Source organism: Sinohyriopsis cumingii, chromosome 8 (genome assembly GCF_028554795.1).
Source record: "Sinohyriopsis cumingii isolate HCF-2022 chromosome 8, ASM2855479v2, whole genome shotgun sequence".
In the NCBI taxonomy this organism is placed as follows: domain Eukaryota; kingdom Metazoa; phylum Mollusca; class Bivalvia; order Unionida; family Unionidae; genus Sinohyriopsis; species Sinohyriopsis cumingii.
Genome location: NC_142968.1, coordinates 93,750,169 through 93,769,619, shown reverse-complemented (window position 1 = coordinate 93,769,619; position 19,451 = coordinate 93,750,169). Strand labels below are relative to the sequence as shown.

The 19,451-nt window shown below is 39.1% G+C and overlaps 1 protein-coding gene across 1 annotated transcript; it reads right to left on the bottom strand.

The window, feature by feature from the left end:
• Positions 1–596: 596 nt before the first annotated feature.
• On the bottom strand, positions 597–7,990 carry LOC149794159 (uncharacterized). The gene is made up of 3 exons (XM_089968252.1): positions 7,391–7,990; positions 4,020–4,395; positions 597–2,421 (listed from the first exon to the last, which is right to left on the bottom strand). The coding sequence occupies exons 1-3, from the start codon at positions 7,592–7,594 to the stop codon at positions 647–649; spliced, it is 2,355 nt and encodes a 784-aa protein (XP_089824378.1). The 5' UTR covers positions 7,595–7,990; the 3' UTR covers positions 597–646.
• Positions 7,991–19,451: the final 11,461 nt, after the last annotated feature.

The window sequence follows — 19,451 nt, the reverse complement described above, 5'->3', positions numbered from 1 at the left end:
GGTTCAGTTGAGTCCCGAGTCTACAAGAGGTGGAGACGGAAGTGAGACTAGCAGAGCAGTCGATCGAAGTCTAGTCGGTGGAGAGAAGGTGTATAGAAGGTGGAGGAGGAGGAAAAGGAGACGAGGAGGAGACAGTGGAGAAGGAGGAGAGGGAATAAAGAGAAGTCGAGGAGGAGAAGGAATTTGGAGAAAGTCGGATCGAAGAGGAGAAAGGAATTGGGCGGAATAGGAGAGAAGAATACACAAATGAGTAGAATACAAGGACAGGTGGAAATCTATCTCACACTACAAATCAAATGATGCAATAGGCTATCACAGGGTAGAGCGGAAGGAGAGTACTTGGGAAATTTGAATCATTTGACTATTGACTTGTTATTAAATTGTTATTTGTTGAATTTAAATTTTTATATATTCAATAATTTAACCATTGGCATTGCTGACTGGGGGCTCGGAGCTGTACATCTATCTTTCACTAATTGCACTTCCAACCAAAATCGAGCCTGGGTGGGACTTCCAAAATATAAAATCTTGGGAGCACCCCACCCCAATCCAACCATAACAACCCTCACGATCATATTACAAGGACGGCCAACAAATAAATCAAATTTGTTTTTAATTGAAAAAATGTTGTCAGTAGTAACTAGAATTATTCGATGAATTCACGAAATTCGTCAAATGCTGAAAAGATATCGAGTGACTGAGAAAATATATCATTTTGATTTTGTCGAGGTGGTTGCTGACGATGCTGAGATCGTTGTGGAAACTGTACACTCTGTGACCTCTGCGACCACTGTACTTGAGGTTGACGACTTTGAGACCATGGTGGTTGATGAGTATCGGACACCGGCTGTGGCCCGTCAAACTGTTGGTTTGGCATGTCCCAGCTGTTAGCACCAAACCCTCTGTTTTGAGTACTCCATGCACCTTGACCTGAAGCTTGCCACGTGTTCGGCTGGAACTGCCTCTCCCCAGGTTGGAAAAATCTAGTTCGTGAGGGAGTGTTAGGATTGAAAGCCGGCCTCTGCTGAATTTTAGAACCAGGGGGTGTATCGTTAGTTACCGTTATTCTTCTCCCTGGTGATATCTGGTCATGCGTCGTTTGTGAATGCTCACTGACAGTTGGAACATTCATCATGCGCCTGTTGCTATGTAGCTGTACCTGAGGATGTGGTGGTACTGGTGGTTTTACATGGGGTTGTGGTGGTCTTAGTGGTTGTGTAGGGGACGCGGGAGGACGTAATGGCTGAGACGGTGGTGGCGGCGGTGGTGGTCGTGGTTGTGGTTGAGACTGTGACGGGTGTAGTTGTGGCTTTATTGATGGAGAAAGTGACGGCACCTGAGACGCTGAAATCCTGCTCTGTGGACTTGGCACTGGCAGTGGAGGTGGAGCATGCACTGGAGTATCAATTGCTCCAACAAAACTTAAAAGTGTGTTTACGTCGTCATTCAAAGTAACCTTTTGATCAGACGTGTCTATGATTTTCTTTGGACGAGGAAGAACAGCAGCGACTGGTTCTTCAACGGGTTGAGATGAACCTTCGGCCAAAGAAGAAACGGGCGTAATAGAATGAGTAGCCGGATCAGCTTTTGATACCCCGTTATCGATGTTCATATTTGTGAAGTTGCTGTTAAGCGTTGATCTGACGGATGCGTCTAACGATACCATTATATTATTGTTCACGATCTGTAGTGACTTCTCAGGTTTCGAATCATTGGAGCTTGCCGAAATGCTAACCGTAGTTTCTGAAGGCAACTTCTCTTTAACATCGTTTGAGTTTACAGAGGCACCAACATCGATATTGACAACAGAAGCCATTGATATTCCGGGATCCACTGACATCGGTTTCGCATTAACGTTCAGAGAATTAGACCTTGGATCTATCAACTGACTGGAACCTCCAGATATGGATACAGCCAAATCTCGCTGTGGCGGTGGCCTAGGAATTTTATTTCCTGAATCAACAGAACTCTTGGAAGTGATTTCAGATACCAGTTCGTGACGTCCATGGTGTGTAGGGTCCATCCCTTTTTTCACTGTTTGATCTGACATTGGCTTCGTTGCTTCAACGATAAGGCTTTTAAGAGAAACATGAGCAAAATCATGTCCATTAACTTCACGATTGGGATGACGATGATCATTCGAGATGATGGCTCCAACGTTTTGTGGAGGTGATGGTGGGGGCGGTGGTATTGGTGTTGGTACTGAATGTGGATGTTTTACTCCGTTATTCACAACGGCTACGGAAGGAGAGCTTGCTGAGACGTGCTTGAGCTCCTTTGGAACAGGCGGGAATGAAGGTTTAGGTGGAGCGAATGTGTAATTATAAGCAGAGCCAATCCTTATATCAGCGCAGTTGTAATACTCCTCGTGAACACAATCCAAACACTCGGTTCCACGAGGGCCTTGACCCCAGATTTTGCCTGAAATAATAATAATACTAATAATAATAATAATAATAATAATAATAATAATTAATAAATAAATAAATAAATAGAAAGATAGAAATTTATGAGAATATCAGACGTAATAAACTTTCATTTAAATTCAAAATTATTTGGCCCCAAAGATACATTTTACCGTTAAAAACGAAACTAATTAGTTCTCTTTCCCCAAGTTATACTTTTGTCATAACCAGTGTATATTTAGCATACTTTATTAGCAATCATCTAAATTATACATATTATCAGTTAGGCAATGCTGAACAAAATAGAAATCATATATTTACGATACTTAACAATATCTCAAGCGGAATTACGCCGAGGAGTCTATTTTGTAAGGAATATTTATGATGATCTTTATAACTATTAAGCTTGATTATAAAAAAATGAAACAAAATTAAAAAGTATAATACGTTATTTAAACCTCACTAAATAATCATGCCTGAATATTCATTGCGATGAAATATGGAAATGCATTAAATCTACATTTCAATGACATGCAAATAGCTGACATGCATGTATTCAGATATGCATTAGATGAACACAACTAATGCATTATTAATTAGAAGGGGAAATACTAAATCAGACATTGAAATTCACATGAAATTCACATGCTCGAAAGCAAATATGTCCTAGTAATGTATCACTGTCATGGAACATATCGAATAAAAGAACTGAACTACTCTTGGTGACTCGGAAACGGATATGATGGACTGACTGAAATTAATCATCACCATCACCAACCATTAATTTCCAAAAATATTAAGACATTGGGTTACATGTACCCGGCAAAAGAAGAAGAAAAAAGGAAACTTTATGACTTGTGTCTACATTCGTTATCTTTTGTCTACTCGTATCCATGTTCTGCATTACAAATTCTCTTAAAAATGTATTTCAAGCACTGTGACCTTTAACCTTTTTCATCTTGAAGTCTCAGTGTACTACATACAAAAAATATACTCTGCTCAAATGAAATCGCTTTTGTTTTCCTAATATTAACTACATGTGGTCATTATGTTGAGAGCTTCATCATTTTGTATATCAGGTAAGAAATCGATGATTTAAAAGTTTTGAAACCAAATAATTTCATTTTGACCCATGCCATTTAATTCATCAGTTCAATATGTTATAGCTAATTATGAGGTGGGAAATGTAAAATTCTGTATAAGATTATGAGATTATTCCATGAATTTTCGTGATCGAAATACTACATGGTTAACCTACTAGAATGTAGTAAGATCGGGTATAATTAAAGAAATTATTCAATCTTTTGAATTCAAATATGTTTAAATGTTTGATCTGCTTTGAAATGAGGATATAACGCTCAAATTTGTCAAGTAGAGTCATCCATACTGTTTACTTGAAATCTCCCCTTTTATCTTCTGACAACTTGATGTTTTGTTCTTTCTTCCCAAGGTTTTCCATCACTTATATGTATTTTGTATTTGGTGTGTCCATTAGATTATGGTTTCTGTGAAACTTTTCACGGTAAATTTTCAACTTGATGGACAAAGCAACAACGTGGAACAACAAGAAAAGGAAAAAAGACATAATACATATAAGAAAGTTTGGAACTTAACCTGAAACATAATGCCACTGAAGCACACATCTGTTGCACTGCATGTTGAATGGTAGAGCTAGTGTTAGTCCGATTAGTCCAGACTGAATTGGGTAGTATCGCATGGGGTTTCCTTGTTGAAGACCCTCACGTATAGCCAATCTGTACCGTTTGAAACACTCCTCAGTGGCGAAGCGGTCATCACAAGGACAAAGGCGAAATTCGAAATATCCACCGGAAAATGTCTCTAGATGGATCATGACCTCTATATCTTTGATTCCAAATGTGAAAGCTTGCCCTATAACTCCAGTGGAGTATTTCCCGCCATCATCATGATCTTGAGGCCCGTCCAAGGCATTGCCACACAATCCGCATTTTCTATTATTTCTTTTTAAAGCCTGTGAAATGCAAGGTGAAATCGTAGAATTAAACGCAACAGCAATAATAATAACCACCACCACCACTCTAACTACATCTGCTACTACTATTACTACTATGCTCACTTTTACACTTATTATATAGTTTCACCCAACAGTTTTGTTCTTGACCGAGGGTTTGATTTTTAAAGAAAAGGAATTTCCAAGTCTCCTTAGCTGGTTTTTCTGGCTATTTGAAACAAACAAGGAAACAAAAACACATTTATATGCTAGATATTGTTAAAATAATTTGTGATTTCGTTTATTTTGGTGTATAATTGTTGGGTATAATTTGGGTTATAGAGTACTAGTATACGGCTTTGCGTAACTTCAGATCTGCACCTCTCAAAGACTGCCAGCTCCGCTTGGGTATTTTCACTTTCTGACGTTAAGAAGTAAATTGGAAATAAAACTGGATCTCCATGCAATTCCAGTCTGCGTAGGAATAAACAAGCACCTGCCATTTTGCTCAGCTGTGAATCTTGCCAACTCTCTGAGTTTGCATTGGACAGACTTCTTCATGTTGTTGAAGGCTGCCTTTTTAGATGACGAATCACTGTCTTCTAAGCAGGCCTTCTCCAACGGATGTTTCACATTTAGAAGTCTCTGTATGACATCATTCTCATCAACCCATTCTTGATGTTTACGTGATGTAAGACCGAGGAATTTTTGTTTTTGATTACAAAATAGTCTCTGAAGGATATTCATTTTTCTAGACGTTCTCGGAGTTGATATCGATTGTATCCAGTTGGTCGCACATTCCTTTGACATATGCCAATGCTTTGAGCTTGGGGGCATCCAATACGTCTTGTTACGGTTTGGCAGGAGAAAGATTGTATTTGCGATAAGGAGGTCGTGTTCAGTGCATTTCCTCAGTAGGAAGAGTCCTTTGTTGACGTCTTTTCCAACACCATTTTCGCCAATTACACCTTGCTATGTCTGGTGATCTGTATCGACTCTAGCACTGAAGTCCCCAAGAACGATGAGCTTGTCTGCCTTTGTTACTTCTGCAATAAGAGACTACGGGTTTTCGTAAAATTTGTCCCTGGTCTAATCTGGGTTGATCATAGCGGGTACATAGGCATTCATGATAAATGCATCTCTTTGTCTAGAAATCTGGACCCTTTTGGAGACTTGTACGTTTTTTTAACTAGCTGTGTGTTGATGACAAACCCAACACCATCTTCACATTGCTCTCTTTTACTTCGGCCAATCAGGAAGTTCTTCAGTGAGTTGTCCCTCATCAGCTTTGCGAGTTTCACTACAGGATGCTAGTTTATATTGACTGTCTAGTTCTCTAACAACTGGAGCTGTTCTTCTTTCTGGTATATCTGATGTTGGTCTATCCATTAGAATACATACGTTCCAGTCACCGATGGTGAGGTTTGTAAAATTTGTTTTCATGTTAGGTTTTCTACAGATAAGGTGTGATTTCAGTCAGTCGCGGTATGTTGACCAAGGTTAAGGTGAAATGGGCAATGCTTAAGGCACCTTTTGCAGCTATTCTGTCATGCTAATGAGGTGAGCAGTGTGATCCTTAAAGGTGGCTGCTCAGTCACCCAGATAGTTACCAAGTACCACTGCTGCTTTGGTGAAGTTAAAATCTAACAAATGACCTGAGCCGCATGTGTGCAGAACTGCACAAATAACTCATCGAGTGGTGTTAGAAAATGCAATCTGGACTTTGGCCGAAAAAGGTTGTGCACCCCTGTTATATAGCGAAACATCCAAACGCATGCTCTTACCACTGGAAAAGTGAAAAGAGGACTATTTCCTTCCATTCGTTTGAATCGTCCATATGAGAAGCAACGTTTCTATATTTCATTTTTGATTATTTTAATTACTGTATACATACTGTTTCCTTAGAAAAACAAATATATATATGTTCGGGCCAACTGCAAGCAGCACAGACTAGATCAGGTCCCCATTGTTTGTGGCAATGATTACTCCTTACAAACTGCACAAACCCAGATCTGCCGGCGCATTAGATGACAGTTCTGGGTCTGTGAAGTTTACGGTTGCATCCAACTCATATTGTAGTATATACGGTAGTGCGTTTTTCCTGATTTAGAGAAGATGTAGGAATGGTTATTCTTTTTAAGTATATCTTGTGCAACAGGATCTCACTCATAAAATAACCCACAAAAATGAAAATTACTGTCAGCTACATATCTGTGTGAATCACATTCTCAACAAATAAATCCAGTGAAGATAATATATTTATTTACAAAGTTATTACCCTTGATTAGTATTTACTTACATTTTTGTATCATTACACGCTGAAAATAATCTAATCAGCACGCAGTCGTCTTTCATGCCTGACAACATTAATTCGATGATAAAAAATTATCGACATAATAATGTAAAGAATAAATATGTACTATCAAATGCAGTATGTATGTATGTATGTATGTGTGTGTGTGTGTCTGTCTGTCAGTACGTACGCACGCACGCACGCACGTACGTTACGTACGTATGTCTGTCTGTCTGCCTGTCTGTATGTATGTATGTATATATGTATGTATGTACCTACGTATGTATGTATATATGTATGTATGTATGTATGTATGTATGTATGTATGTATGTATGTATGTATGTATGTATCTATGTATGTATGTATGTATGTGTGTGTATGTATGTATGTACCTACCTACGTATGTATGTATGTATGTACCTACGTATGTATCTATGTATGTATGTATGTGTGTGTATGTATGTATGTACCTACCTACGTATGTATGTATGTATGTACCTACGTATGTATGTATGTATGTATGTATGTCCGTCCGTCCGTCCGTATGTATGTATGTATGTATGTATGTATGTATGTATGCATGCATGCATGCATGCATGCATGCATCCATGCATACATGCATGTATTTATGTATGTACGTATGCACGCAGATAGATAGATAGATAGATAGATAGATAGATAGATAGATAGATAGATGTGTATTATTGCAATAAAAGACTTACATCAACTCCGCCGCAATTTCCTTGCATATAGTTATGGTCTACTGGTGTGTCGAAACCGTATCTCCACAATACTTGTCTTGAAGGCGGATGTATTAAGACTGCTTTTGAAGATACCCTATTTATCAAGTTGATCCAATAAATGCAAAATAATACTAAACGAAACATAGTTATCTTCCTTACAATTAACATTATTCTACATTGCATTCATTTTCCCTGTCACTTACGGCACTTACTTATGTTACTGATAATTGTCTGAAAGTAAATTTTTCCTAAAGTTAGTTTTAGAATATTTCCCTCGATATATAAGACAACTTCTTTCTTCTTTCACCCAACCTTCAAAAAGGCAGGCAGGAATGTACCTCTCGTTTTGATTCCTCAACCTTCCATATAGTGCGTTATCATTGTAACCTTCGTTTTTCCCGATGTGTCAATTTAAATGTGATTTCCTCTGACACTACATTTCATTGTCACATCTGATCCTTACAACACCTACGGTACAACTAAAATAGGATTTTTCATGGATATCAAGACCTATCCATTAGTTATTCATCCGATGCATATTATTCCTTGTCATGATAGAGCTGTTTCAAGATCCAACCTCTCTGATGACATGAGTAACATTTGAATGAATAATGAAGAAGCAAAATTATGTGAGAAGGTCTGACACGGTGGCTGCACGATATTTGATGAATCACAATTGTTGACACTAAGGGCTAAACTCAGACACGCGTTCATGTATTATTTTTCTTTAAATATATTTTTTATATGGCCACATTCCGTGAAATTAATCACATGCATACGTCTTAATATATTTCAAATGAATGCATAAGTCACAATTATCAAAGAATGGGCTACCTTGTGGTAAGGGTTACCTTTTTATTTGATATCTTTGATAATTGACAGTAAAATATTTCGCCTAAGATAAAGGACACTAGCCTATGTTAAAAATTTGCATGGATGTTTCCTGCTTGTAGACTTGAACTAATGCTGCATTGAAAAATGAAATATGGTTGAAATTGGAACTATGACGGAAATGAAAAGGAACAATCGTCCTCTGCAATCACGCGTGCGAGCTCCTACGTTCGCCCAATTTTTTAACGGTGAAACCAATTACAGAGCACAGACAAACTTTCAAAGATACATAAGAAGTGGTATTGTTAAAGAAAACATATTCAATAATGAATACTTTAAAATCAAGTCCTTGTCTATTCACATTAATTTGTTTCGACGTTTAAAACCTTCACGGTCATATCAGGCATTGAAATTTGCGATTGAAAAGCATTTGATTAAAACTAGACCATCAGAAATCGTATTACACGGAAACTCTTATCATTTGTTGTTTTATTATATACTAGGTTTTATTCATGCAAGACGATTTGTATAATTGCATTTTCTCATTTAAAATATGTATCTAACTACAGTTAAGGAAATTAGTGCTATGCATATGTGTTTAAACTTTGGAAAATATTGACAATGTAGTAATTCTCTGAACTAGTTTACATTTTATGTATGCAAATAACTACTTTTCAAACTTCGCTATATTTATGCGATTTACTTTTAAAAGCAGCAAATGTCCATGCGTGAGACGTTTTAAGTCCTTTGCTAATGTCAGTCTTCATTTCCCTGTATAGCCCCTATAATTATTTGCCAGTACTAAACTTCTCGGTGTTAACAAATCCTAATAAATCATACGTTGATGAAAAAAGCCTTGTCATAGGCTGAAAGGTATTTTTTGAGAGGCTGAACTGTAAATAATGTTCAGTGGGTCACAAAGTTCACATACAGAAGAGTATTATATTAGCTGACTCACAATACGCTGTGACCAAAATACGCACAGGCAAGAAAATAACATTGCTCATATTCAATAACTCACTTTGATCTTTGTGGATGATCAACTCTCCTTAAAATAAAGGCCCAGTTAAACTTAGACCATAACCCCAACAGGTTTCTGTGATTCTCGGATAAAGTGGATAATCCTTACAATAAGAGGTGGACTACGCATGAAACGCATGCTTAAATTTAAGTTTCATTTTATTTATTAACAGTACAAAACTCATATGGCAGCAAAACATTTAAACTCAATTATCATGCCCATCGCTCCTAAATAGTAACTTACTGATTCTATGTCACAGTGGTAGTGCGCAGCTGGACAAACGTACTTAATTTAAATGTTTATTATGACAGGAATGAACATAAACGTTCACAACTATTGGTCAGTGATAGACTTACAAATATTGGCTAAAATTTGATTATATGCATAAGGGTTAACTTCAAACAGAGAAACACTCAACGACTGTAACAGTAATAGCTAACAAATTATACACAAAGCCCTGAGAAACACTCCGTGGCTGTAACAGTTACAACTAAAAGCATATGCACAAAGCCTTGAGAAAGACTCATAGCTTTACAATATTCCAAATAATTTATGAAAAGAGCCTTGCCAATCACTCAGTGACTTCAGACTCAAACTTGCACTTTTTATTATTATTATTATTATTATTATTATTATTATAAGATCTCAAATGGGTAATGATTTAATATCAAATGTGTGAAACGAATTGAATAACGTCCAGCGTTTGCGAGATTTGACTAGCAAAAGCTGGACATTATTCAACGAGTTTCATAATTTAATATTAAATCGTTACGCATTTGAGATTCTTTTTATCAAATAGTTTTTGTTTCAGTGGAAATTATTTAGATGGAAAAAGACAGATGATGTACCTTTCATTTGTTGTGCATAAAAAATAGTCCCAACCAAAGTTGAACTAGTATTGACATTTAAAAGTAGATTATACTTTTCTTGCAAACTGTAAATCAAAGAATAAGCGTCCTTCCGAATAAACAGAACATTTTACGCAGACAAGATAATTTTTCAACATAGAATGTCCAATGTGTGTGATGTCTCTGTTTGACGCACTACCGTACAGATGACGATCCATGTTAACGTAACTTTAAAAAAGTGTCAATTTCACAACTAAACATTACAGTTATATTGTTATATTCATTTGAAAGAAGGTTTACTGGATGCAGAATTTTCCATATTTACTGTAATGTATTTGTGACCGGATATTTTCAGTGTTTGATTTGGAACAGAGGACGAAAGAATATGCAAACAAATTTCATTTTGATTCTGAATTACTTCACATATTTACCGCGGATATATACTGTGGTTGGATTAACTTCATTCAGTTTGTAGACCAGTTTATATCAACATTCTTCTGTGAACAGAGGTGAGTTTATTTACTTCTGTAAGTTATCATTTAAACCACGCTTGTATATAGGGTGGATTCCATGCTATAGATATACCGCCTTCCTCAACCCTCACCCCAAACAAGCAATATATGTAGTTGTTATTGTTTTTGTCTTGTGGTTTTAGATATTTTTCATGTTATATGTTATACATGACATAACAAACTCCTGTGGGGGTAAATTAGCCTTACATAAGCAAACGAGACCATTTTCCCCCAATCCCCTTTCCCGAGGTGATTCGAAAAATGGCGGCCACAAATGTTCACTAAAAGCAAAAAAATACAGAAGACGTGGTTAAAAGTTTTCCAATGATCGCAGCCAGTTCGTAAAGAGAATACTGCGCAATTATTTCGAACTTAGGTGAGTCGTATGATATGATTATTTCGGAGGCGTTGTCTGGTGCACAATATTCAAAAAGGCTGTGGGAATCCACGAGTTTTTTGACCTTTGGGAGAGATTACCTTTTTTGACTTTGAAGATGTCCTTTCTTTCTTCTTTTTTTGTGTTGTAAATCCTGCTCGTTAAAAGAACATTGGATCGGTTCTCCTGAGGAGTCTCTGACCGTGTAGGTAACTGGAATGGTTTTTGAACGGTATCGACAATGAAGACTTCTTCGGTCCAGTTGGGTATGTATCCTTTTTCGAACGTGGTATTTTGTCTGCTGATTCTGAAGTAATCCCCCACATTAAATTTGGATAAAAAATAAGGCCTCTGTCACTTGTTGTTTTTGGTAAGCTGAAGAAACTTCCTTTGGTGTCATGTGGATGCTTCGATGCCACCTGTGATTGTACTTGTAACGATGTCTGCTAAGAAATATAGAATCTATGTTGGGGATTGGGCCGAAGCAAGGAAATCGCAGTCAAGGGTTTATATTATTTGTCTCCCCACGAGGCTTGCTCAAGTGGGGAGACATATAATATAAACCGGCGACTGGGATTTCCTTGTCTCGGCCCAAACCCCAACGTAGATTATTTTTCTCATCAGATATTTTCCTTTAAAGTAAAAAGAATTCTGGACTAGTGTTCACGTCCAATGTTTACATGCGGCGTATTAATATAATTATGTTAATGAGGGCGGTGGTGTGACCGTTTCGTCCGAAGTACACAGTTTATACGCGTGAGCAAAGAAAAATAACAACATAAAACGTCGCATAATAATGAGGTATTATCACATTTAATATATGGATGTTATATGAAATTGGCAATAAATAATATTTATTACAAGAAACTGTTTTATTTTCATCAGTTCCAATTTTGAAAAGTTATATTGTAAATAATAAAACGATATTGACTACTCAGCTCTACTGTAGTTATACTTAGTACACGCTGTAACGAAGAGTAACATCTTTCTTTAGATTATTCATGGGTAATTAGAGATCTGTGTCACTGTCGTATATAAGTAGTATTTTCTTTGACAGAGGTGAAACTGTGTGTGACATACTTGTGTTGTCCTTAATATTGATTGTAAAATTACCCCCGTTTATAAATAGACCCTCCAAAAACGGATTCTAGCGGATACCATGTGCTAAACTTTCAAGTTCACGGATTCTTTGAACATTTATTTTTCTGTTCTGGAAATATGGCAAGTGCTACAGTGAAATTTGCTAATGGATTAATGTATTGGCGGATAAATTATTCCTTCTGGCTGGTAAGTGCATTATTTGTCTTTAAATATTGTAGTAATATTTTTGATTCAACCGGGGCCACTGGAGATGCTTAACAAAATTAGAAAAAAAAACATGTTTTATATAACACTTTTCTGGCTGTTACTAATTTTTCCGTAGTTGTTAAAAGAGTTGGGAGGCTATGAAGTGTATAGGTCTATATGCATGGAGAAGTGTTTTCTATTATGAATACTGTTCATTTCACACAGCATTGAGAATGTTATCCTATCTGTAGCACAGTCATTTTCAGGTCAGCGTCATTAAATGTAGCTAACAGTATATACTTTGTTTCACACGAAGTATTTAAAACTAGTTAGGTAGCTTTCGCTACATTTAATGACGCTGATTTAAAATTGTACTGAGCTAGGACAGGATATAGGATAAAAATAACCATGCTGTGTGGAACGAACAAGCATAATACCAAAAAGCTCGACATCATATACGTTTGTATTTGACTGTCTCGAAATGTTTTTGTATAGTGTATTCTCAAACATGGATTTAACTTAAGTTACTATGTATTACTGTTGTTGTTGTTTGATTTTTGTACAACTACATCAGGCACAGCATAAGACAACAAGGGTTTCTTTTTTAAAAGTAGTTCTGAGCGCGTGGACACATTGACTGAGACGACTGGTCTGAGATGACTAGACTGAGACAGGAAAAGTAAGGTTAGCAAAATAAGTAGATTTCTCTGTCGCATGGGTGAGATTTGTAAATATTGGTTAGCATTATCGCTGATGAATATATGAGGGGACGTTATGTGCTGTACAGGTCAATGTTATTTTTTTGAGACAGTCTGAGACGGTTTTGTTAAAAAATTCACTTCCATGATATACCCAGAGTTTATGAGGTTTACGTATCCCTATAGTGCTATCCAACGCTGCTACGATGGACTTTCCTTTTTTGTTGTGGAGAGGTGCGACCCAGGCTTATTTGGTGAAGACATCGATGATCGTCATGAGGTAGTAGAAATGATCATTGCTTGTGCTTTAATCTCTCATGTCGACGAGATCTGATGCCCATATATCGTCTGTGGCAACTGCGATGACTGCGTCGTGGAAAATGCTTGCTTGCTGGTTTATGTATTTCTTTTGCGAGATCTTTCATTGCAGTCTTCACGTCGATACACAGCTTATGTTTACTGCCGATGATGCCACGCACAAGAGCTCGGTCCACACGTTCTCTGAAATTTTTAGGATTGAGCTCTCGTAAGTCCCTCCGCATGATTCAGTCTCATCCCGCTTTATTGTCGGGATGATCTATGTAACATAGATCGTGTTGGATCGCGATGGCATCGACACCGTTATAGGACTCTTGATCGGGCAGTGGCTGATTGTGTTCATCCAGTTGGCGTTCATAGGGATTCCATGGTCCGGTGTATTTGTATCCTGGCAGCATTAATCCATCCCGAGGTCTGGGAAGTTTTCCGATGAACGCATGAACATCCACGGCTCCCCAAAGAATTTGTTATTGTCCGAAACCTTTACAGTCTCCCACGCACAGATTTCTTTCTACGCCAAGGTCTTTGCAGCTCGTGTCGAGCTCGTAGTGACTGCAACAATGCGTATTTTATACAGATCAACACTACATTTTAATGTCCAACTCAAGTTGTTTGCTGAACCACACACATCACACCTCGATTGTATCATGAGGCGATGATTTTTGGCGTCCACCTGGACGAGGTATGCACATGTGCTATCGTCGACGTTTTGAAGTTGTAATGAGTTGTACACAGCTCTCTTAGGGGCATGTGAGAGATAGCGTACGACCTCATCGAGATGAGGTAAATCAAACGAATCGAAATACTCGACATCGTTGCAATGGCGATCGTTGATGACGGAGTCCTAGTGAGTGCCATCTCCATCGTAATAATTTTGAAGGTTAATGACGTAGCTCTCATCTTGCGTGATGTGTTCAAGAAGCTGATTCTTGGGAAAGAATTCTTTAAGATTGCCAAAGCTGGATCATAAAACTCGCTTCATGTCGAAGATAGTTAAAACCTTTTTGTTCTCATGCTTTTGCTGACCAGTTCCTTTCCACGCGTAGTTTTAGGAAATTAGAGTCCTTTTCTGATGCCGAGAAGTTCTGGAGTAATGTTACAGCGATCCCTGCTAAAAAAAGGTCCGATGAATCCTCCTTGTTTGGACAGCTGCGATGTGAATAGGTTCAGGACGTTTCCGCACAGCCTTATTTTTTGGCGACGAAAGTCGCATGGTGATGCGTCAGCATGAGTCTATCCGGTCCAGTGAGTGCTAATGCCTTAAACACGATGGAGACAGGTCTTTTATGCGTAGCTGCCACAGCGATACTTTTCTCTGCTGCTGTGACAGCTTGACATCAGCTGGAATATACAACGACATGATGTTACATTAAATGCTATTTTTTGTATCCTCGATTGTCATAGCAAATTGACGATGTGACGATGACCCTCTTTTGCCGTCCATAACATCTGCTGCTTATCACCGCCTATTGAGTAGCTCCGGTAATGGTTTCCGTCGCTGAACCGAGCCCTAACAGTGCAAGAACAGGGGTAAACAACTTGGGCAACATTGGTCTTGACGAAGGGAACGATAGCGGTGACAACGGATCCACCCTCGCACCGACGACGTTTCGCTGATCTTTATCTAGGCATGGTTGTTTAGACAAGGATATTCATTTTTCTGTTGAGTACATCCAAGGTCATAAATCAGTCTGAAGTCACCAGCCTGTAACAGACATAATCGCCAACTAGAGTGTTAGTAGTCTATATGATTTCGATGTCTACAGCAGTCTTTGAGACGTTCTTAATATTTGGACACATCAAAGTGGAAGATGGGATACAAGCTAGCGAAATCGTCCAGCGAGATCAGCGTCACTGTGTACAGGTCCTGATACTTCTGCATGGTTTTTACCAGCACCATGTACGCGAGAGGATAACTTCGGGTATTAGCAACTAAGTTTCCTTCGAGTTCTCGGTCTGGATATTGCCTGGAGATGATTCGGATGTAAACGCAGTACAGATTGAGTTGTTTAAAGATGTGATTGTTTTTAATTGGTCTATCTCGTTCGTTTGCTAACTGAAACGCTACGAAGACGTGTCTGGAATAGTGGCGACTCTCCACAACGTGGTGTCTCGAGCTGGGGTGAACTGCTGTATGTAGATGCGGGGTTGTTCGAAGTACAATTTCTTGGTGAACCTGGACAGCGTCGATTCCAATTCGAGCATCTGCGTCGTCGAAAGAGAAATCTAGGGCATTCACAGCGACAGCCATGTCATGATGATTTGACCCTCCATGGATACTACTGCTGTTCTGTGGAGGTACTGTGCGGAATAATCTATTTCCAGGATCAGCGTGTGCTTTACTCCTCTGAACACCGTGCGGATATCCCTGCACACATCGCATATGCTGTCGAGAGTGATCATCATACAAATCCCCATACCACTGTCGGTGAGAGCGAGCCGTGCTGAAAATCCGACATCGCAGGTACCTGTAAGTGCAAAAGCGAAATTGGCTTGGAAACTGGCTCCAGGCACATTAGTACCTACTGCCACACATACTGCAGGAAACAGATCAGAGTTGGCATGGAACTCATTACTCACTTACCTCCCGTTGCTGTATCTCTGAACTATCACATGTTGGCAGAACACGTTTGCATGTAGTCATCGCTTACCATGATCAAGTTCATCATCATGCTGGCTTGGGGTAAGTAGCCATTGATTTCTTCCGCGGTCTGTTTGTTCAGTTGATAATGTGATGACTTGAATAACGACCATGCGTTGTGTTGGGGCGTGATAAGAGATTCAGCATTGTGAGGATTACCATTATCGACTCTCGCTATATTTTACCGCGGACTTTCCTAAAGACCTTTTGGGGAATCAGGCACACATCTTCGTCACGCGTCTCTACGCTTTGATGCGTGCTCGCGTTGAGGTTAGTGATGTTGGTACCCTAGTATTCGACGTACTTGTACTCGGTCGTCGAGTCATCCACGGGAGTATCATCGTTGAGACAAAGGTAATCGGGAGTAAACTTGAAATACATGATACTATAATAATACTGTGATAGAATTACCAAATCTTTTAAATCCATACCCAGACATGATGACACAAAGAGAGCGTGTACTTTATACACCACTATCTTTTCTCTCCAGGTCATGTAAAATCCTTTCGGATCTATCGCTGAGGACTGCTGAGGATTTTATGAATCTGTTTGTCCTGTTCGGACAGGTCGAACAATTGAGCGGGCCAGGCTGTGGCTGACGACGGAGTAGCCATTGTGGGTGCTGACAACGTTTTGGCATGATTTTGCTGGTTATTTCTTGCCCCAACGCCGTTTCAGCGACAGAGGCTGATCCTGTAGCACCCGCGTCGAATGCCTTGTGGGCAATCGGTGCGGCTTTGACGACAATGCCTGGAAAGGCTGCTCGTACCGAAGAAACAGCGCAGATAAAATGCCACACACTATCTTATGTCGTGAGGGTCACATAGTTGCTTATTGTATCTGCGAAAAATGTTTGAAGAAATTTTGATAAGGCGACCTACGTCTCACGTGAAGATAGTAGGTGATTATTTCGTTGTTATTATTGACAATGTTTCTGGACTGATCGGTAATCCGCATGGTGATTTCGGAAATTATGTACGTGTTCAAGATGGGATTGCAAACGAAAGGATTAAGAACGTTAGTCGACGTGAAATGAATCACGTTGGAGGCAGCGCCCACCGAAGATAACGATCCCTGAGCGATCGAGCAGTTGATGAGGAGGCTGTTGACATCGGTGATATTGACGGGAAGATCTCCTACGTAGAATGCTAAAATCCAGGAGAGATCCGATCGAGTTGGGAATATCAAATTGTACGAGGCAATTTCCCGAGAGCGCAAATCTGGTTCTCATCGTGGAATAGCTGGGTTCGATTTTGATACTAGCAGATGCATCTCTTTAAGAGGGTGATTATTCGGGAGATTTCTGTGGCGATGTCGGTGATGTTGTATCCTCCTGGGAAAATTGTGATTTTATTTTAATGAATCGAATTCGAGAAGGTCACGTACGATAACCGATTGTTGTTCGTGGTGACGTTAAAGAAGCTGTTCCATATTTCGGCGAAGACCAGCACCATCTGCTGATCTAATTCCAATGGAGAATTATATCTCACCTTGGAAGTGACCTATCAAGAATTGAACAGCAGCGTGATATCGTCGAGAGACATTCTATATCAAGTCCTCGTACAAAATCTGGTACTGATCCGAGGTCACCAGCTTTTGATCCAGAAGATGATTGAGGATTTCCACCATCTCGTTATCGATCTCCACACCGACATTTCCCGCTTGTGTAGAGGCGATTAGCAATTTGAGGCGAGGGACGCTTTTGGAGGGAATATGGAAGTAGCGGATGCTGCCTCCAAGACGTCTTACGATACATTCTCCCTGTGTCTGTCCATTTGCCTCCTTCATGTGTTTAAACTCCGCCAATCGTCTTTTTTATGCTCTTCTTCCCATTGTTTAAGCTCATCTTTTTATATTGGACAGTGTATTTAGCATTTCAATTACATACACAAGGACTTTATGAGCATACAGATGTATTCTCTACTGACTGTCAACATCGCTTGATGGAATGGTGATTGTCCCAGATATGCGACAGGCTCAAGCAGGCAGTTAAGGAATCGATTTACATCCGTGCGCACAAACAGACGATAAACATGTACGGGGCTCATTTCAACCTGCCACATAACTGGGACAATTTGTAAACATATCTAACTATTTTATCTAGCGTTGTTGGCAGTCATTAAAAATCACCTGAGTCTGCTGATTTAAGCGTTCTATATAACTATAATGACTCAATGTATGTCTATTTTTAAACTTTTCTCCTCTCCATTCTATAAGATTTATAAGCTCCTCTGTTAGACTTTCTGCTTTTGGCTCTGCCGATGCGCGTTCTTTCAGTCTAGAAGACTCTAATCCTGCTGGTTTCTCTACTATAGGATATGGATCCGTCATTGGAAACACAGGTGCAGCTCTTGCTCAGATTTGTTGCGCCAGATGACTGTTAACAATCTTTGTCCGAACAAGCAACTGTTTTATGTATTGTGTTTTTTCTCGTACTGATGCTTTTCAATCCATGATCAATATACTTGATTAACTTTGATGACCAAGTTACTTGCAGCGCGTGCCTTAAAGTTTATATTCTCTGCAGATCATCGTATTTCGTATTTCCGGTCGGTAAGCTGTATCTGTATCAAATAATTAGAAGTGACTCGGTTGGTCTCCCGCTCGTTTCCGATTACAGAAGCTGTCAAATCTTACCATATAGACCTTGAACGACGACGAGTATTCAGACGACCCTTTAACTACGATGATGCAGAGATTATCCGTATTTCCAGAGAGAACTGGAACATATCTCACATTGTTTATGACAAGACGCGTGTCCACGTACATTTTCGTAGACATTTAGTCGTTTGCTATAGGTGGATAATTAGTCACTACCATTTTAGCTCCCGTTGTGGATAATTTAGTTTTTCTCAGCGAGTTGAACTGGAAATACGAAATCGCTTGAGTGTTATCGGCCACTTAGTAGGAAGTCCATACGGCTTTTGGTCTTGCATCGATGTCGTTCTGTATAGATTTAATTGATCACCACCAACTAGTAGTAACTCGAGATGTTGACGCTAAATAATTCCACTTCTAATTATTGGATACAGATGCAGCTTACCGAAGCAGTGGTGACATGGAAATTTAGAGTCCAAGGACGAAATAGTGACATGGAGAGAATTCTTACGTGGAAACTCGATGGCATCAAACCTGGTAATACCTCGGATGCCTTATATACCGGTACAGCTACGATATAATCTACAATGCTCGAATTTATCATTGCCACCTCAAGTACGTACATGAAATATTCTACGTTTAAATTCACGACACTCACGGCAGAATCCCCAAATCCCAGTTTGAGTTATTTTCAGATTAGTGGATTAGATGATCTTATCTATATTATCTGTGATAGTTCATGATATAAATCATGTCCATCGCTACGGAGATGTACCAGTTGTTGTTCAACGATACTTATACTCAGAATACGTCTTACGCTGACAACAAGCATCATGTGCTTAAGCAGACCACAGGAGTAAACAAAGAGTTGAACGAGGTGAGAACGCGGATAAATCATCATAGGAAGAGG

What these genes read in the sequence shown, in the direction of transcription:
- LOC149794159 (XM_089968252.1), bottom strand. Translation starts at nt 7,594, where the DNA reads ATGCAATGTAGAATAATGTTAATTGTAAGGAAGATAACTATGTTTCGT. An exon ending in GAAATTGCGGCGGAGTTGAT is followed by an intron (nt 4,396 to 7,390) that starts GTAAGTCTTTTA and finishes TGCATTTCACAG; the next exon opens with GCTTTAAAAAGAAATAATAG. An exon ending in TCAGTGGCATTATGTTTCAG is followed by an intron (nt 2,422 to 4,019) that starts GTTAAGTTCCAA and finishes TTATTATTTCAG; the next exon opens with GCAAAATCTGGGGTCAAGGC.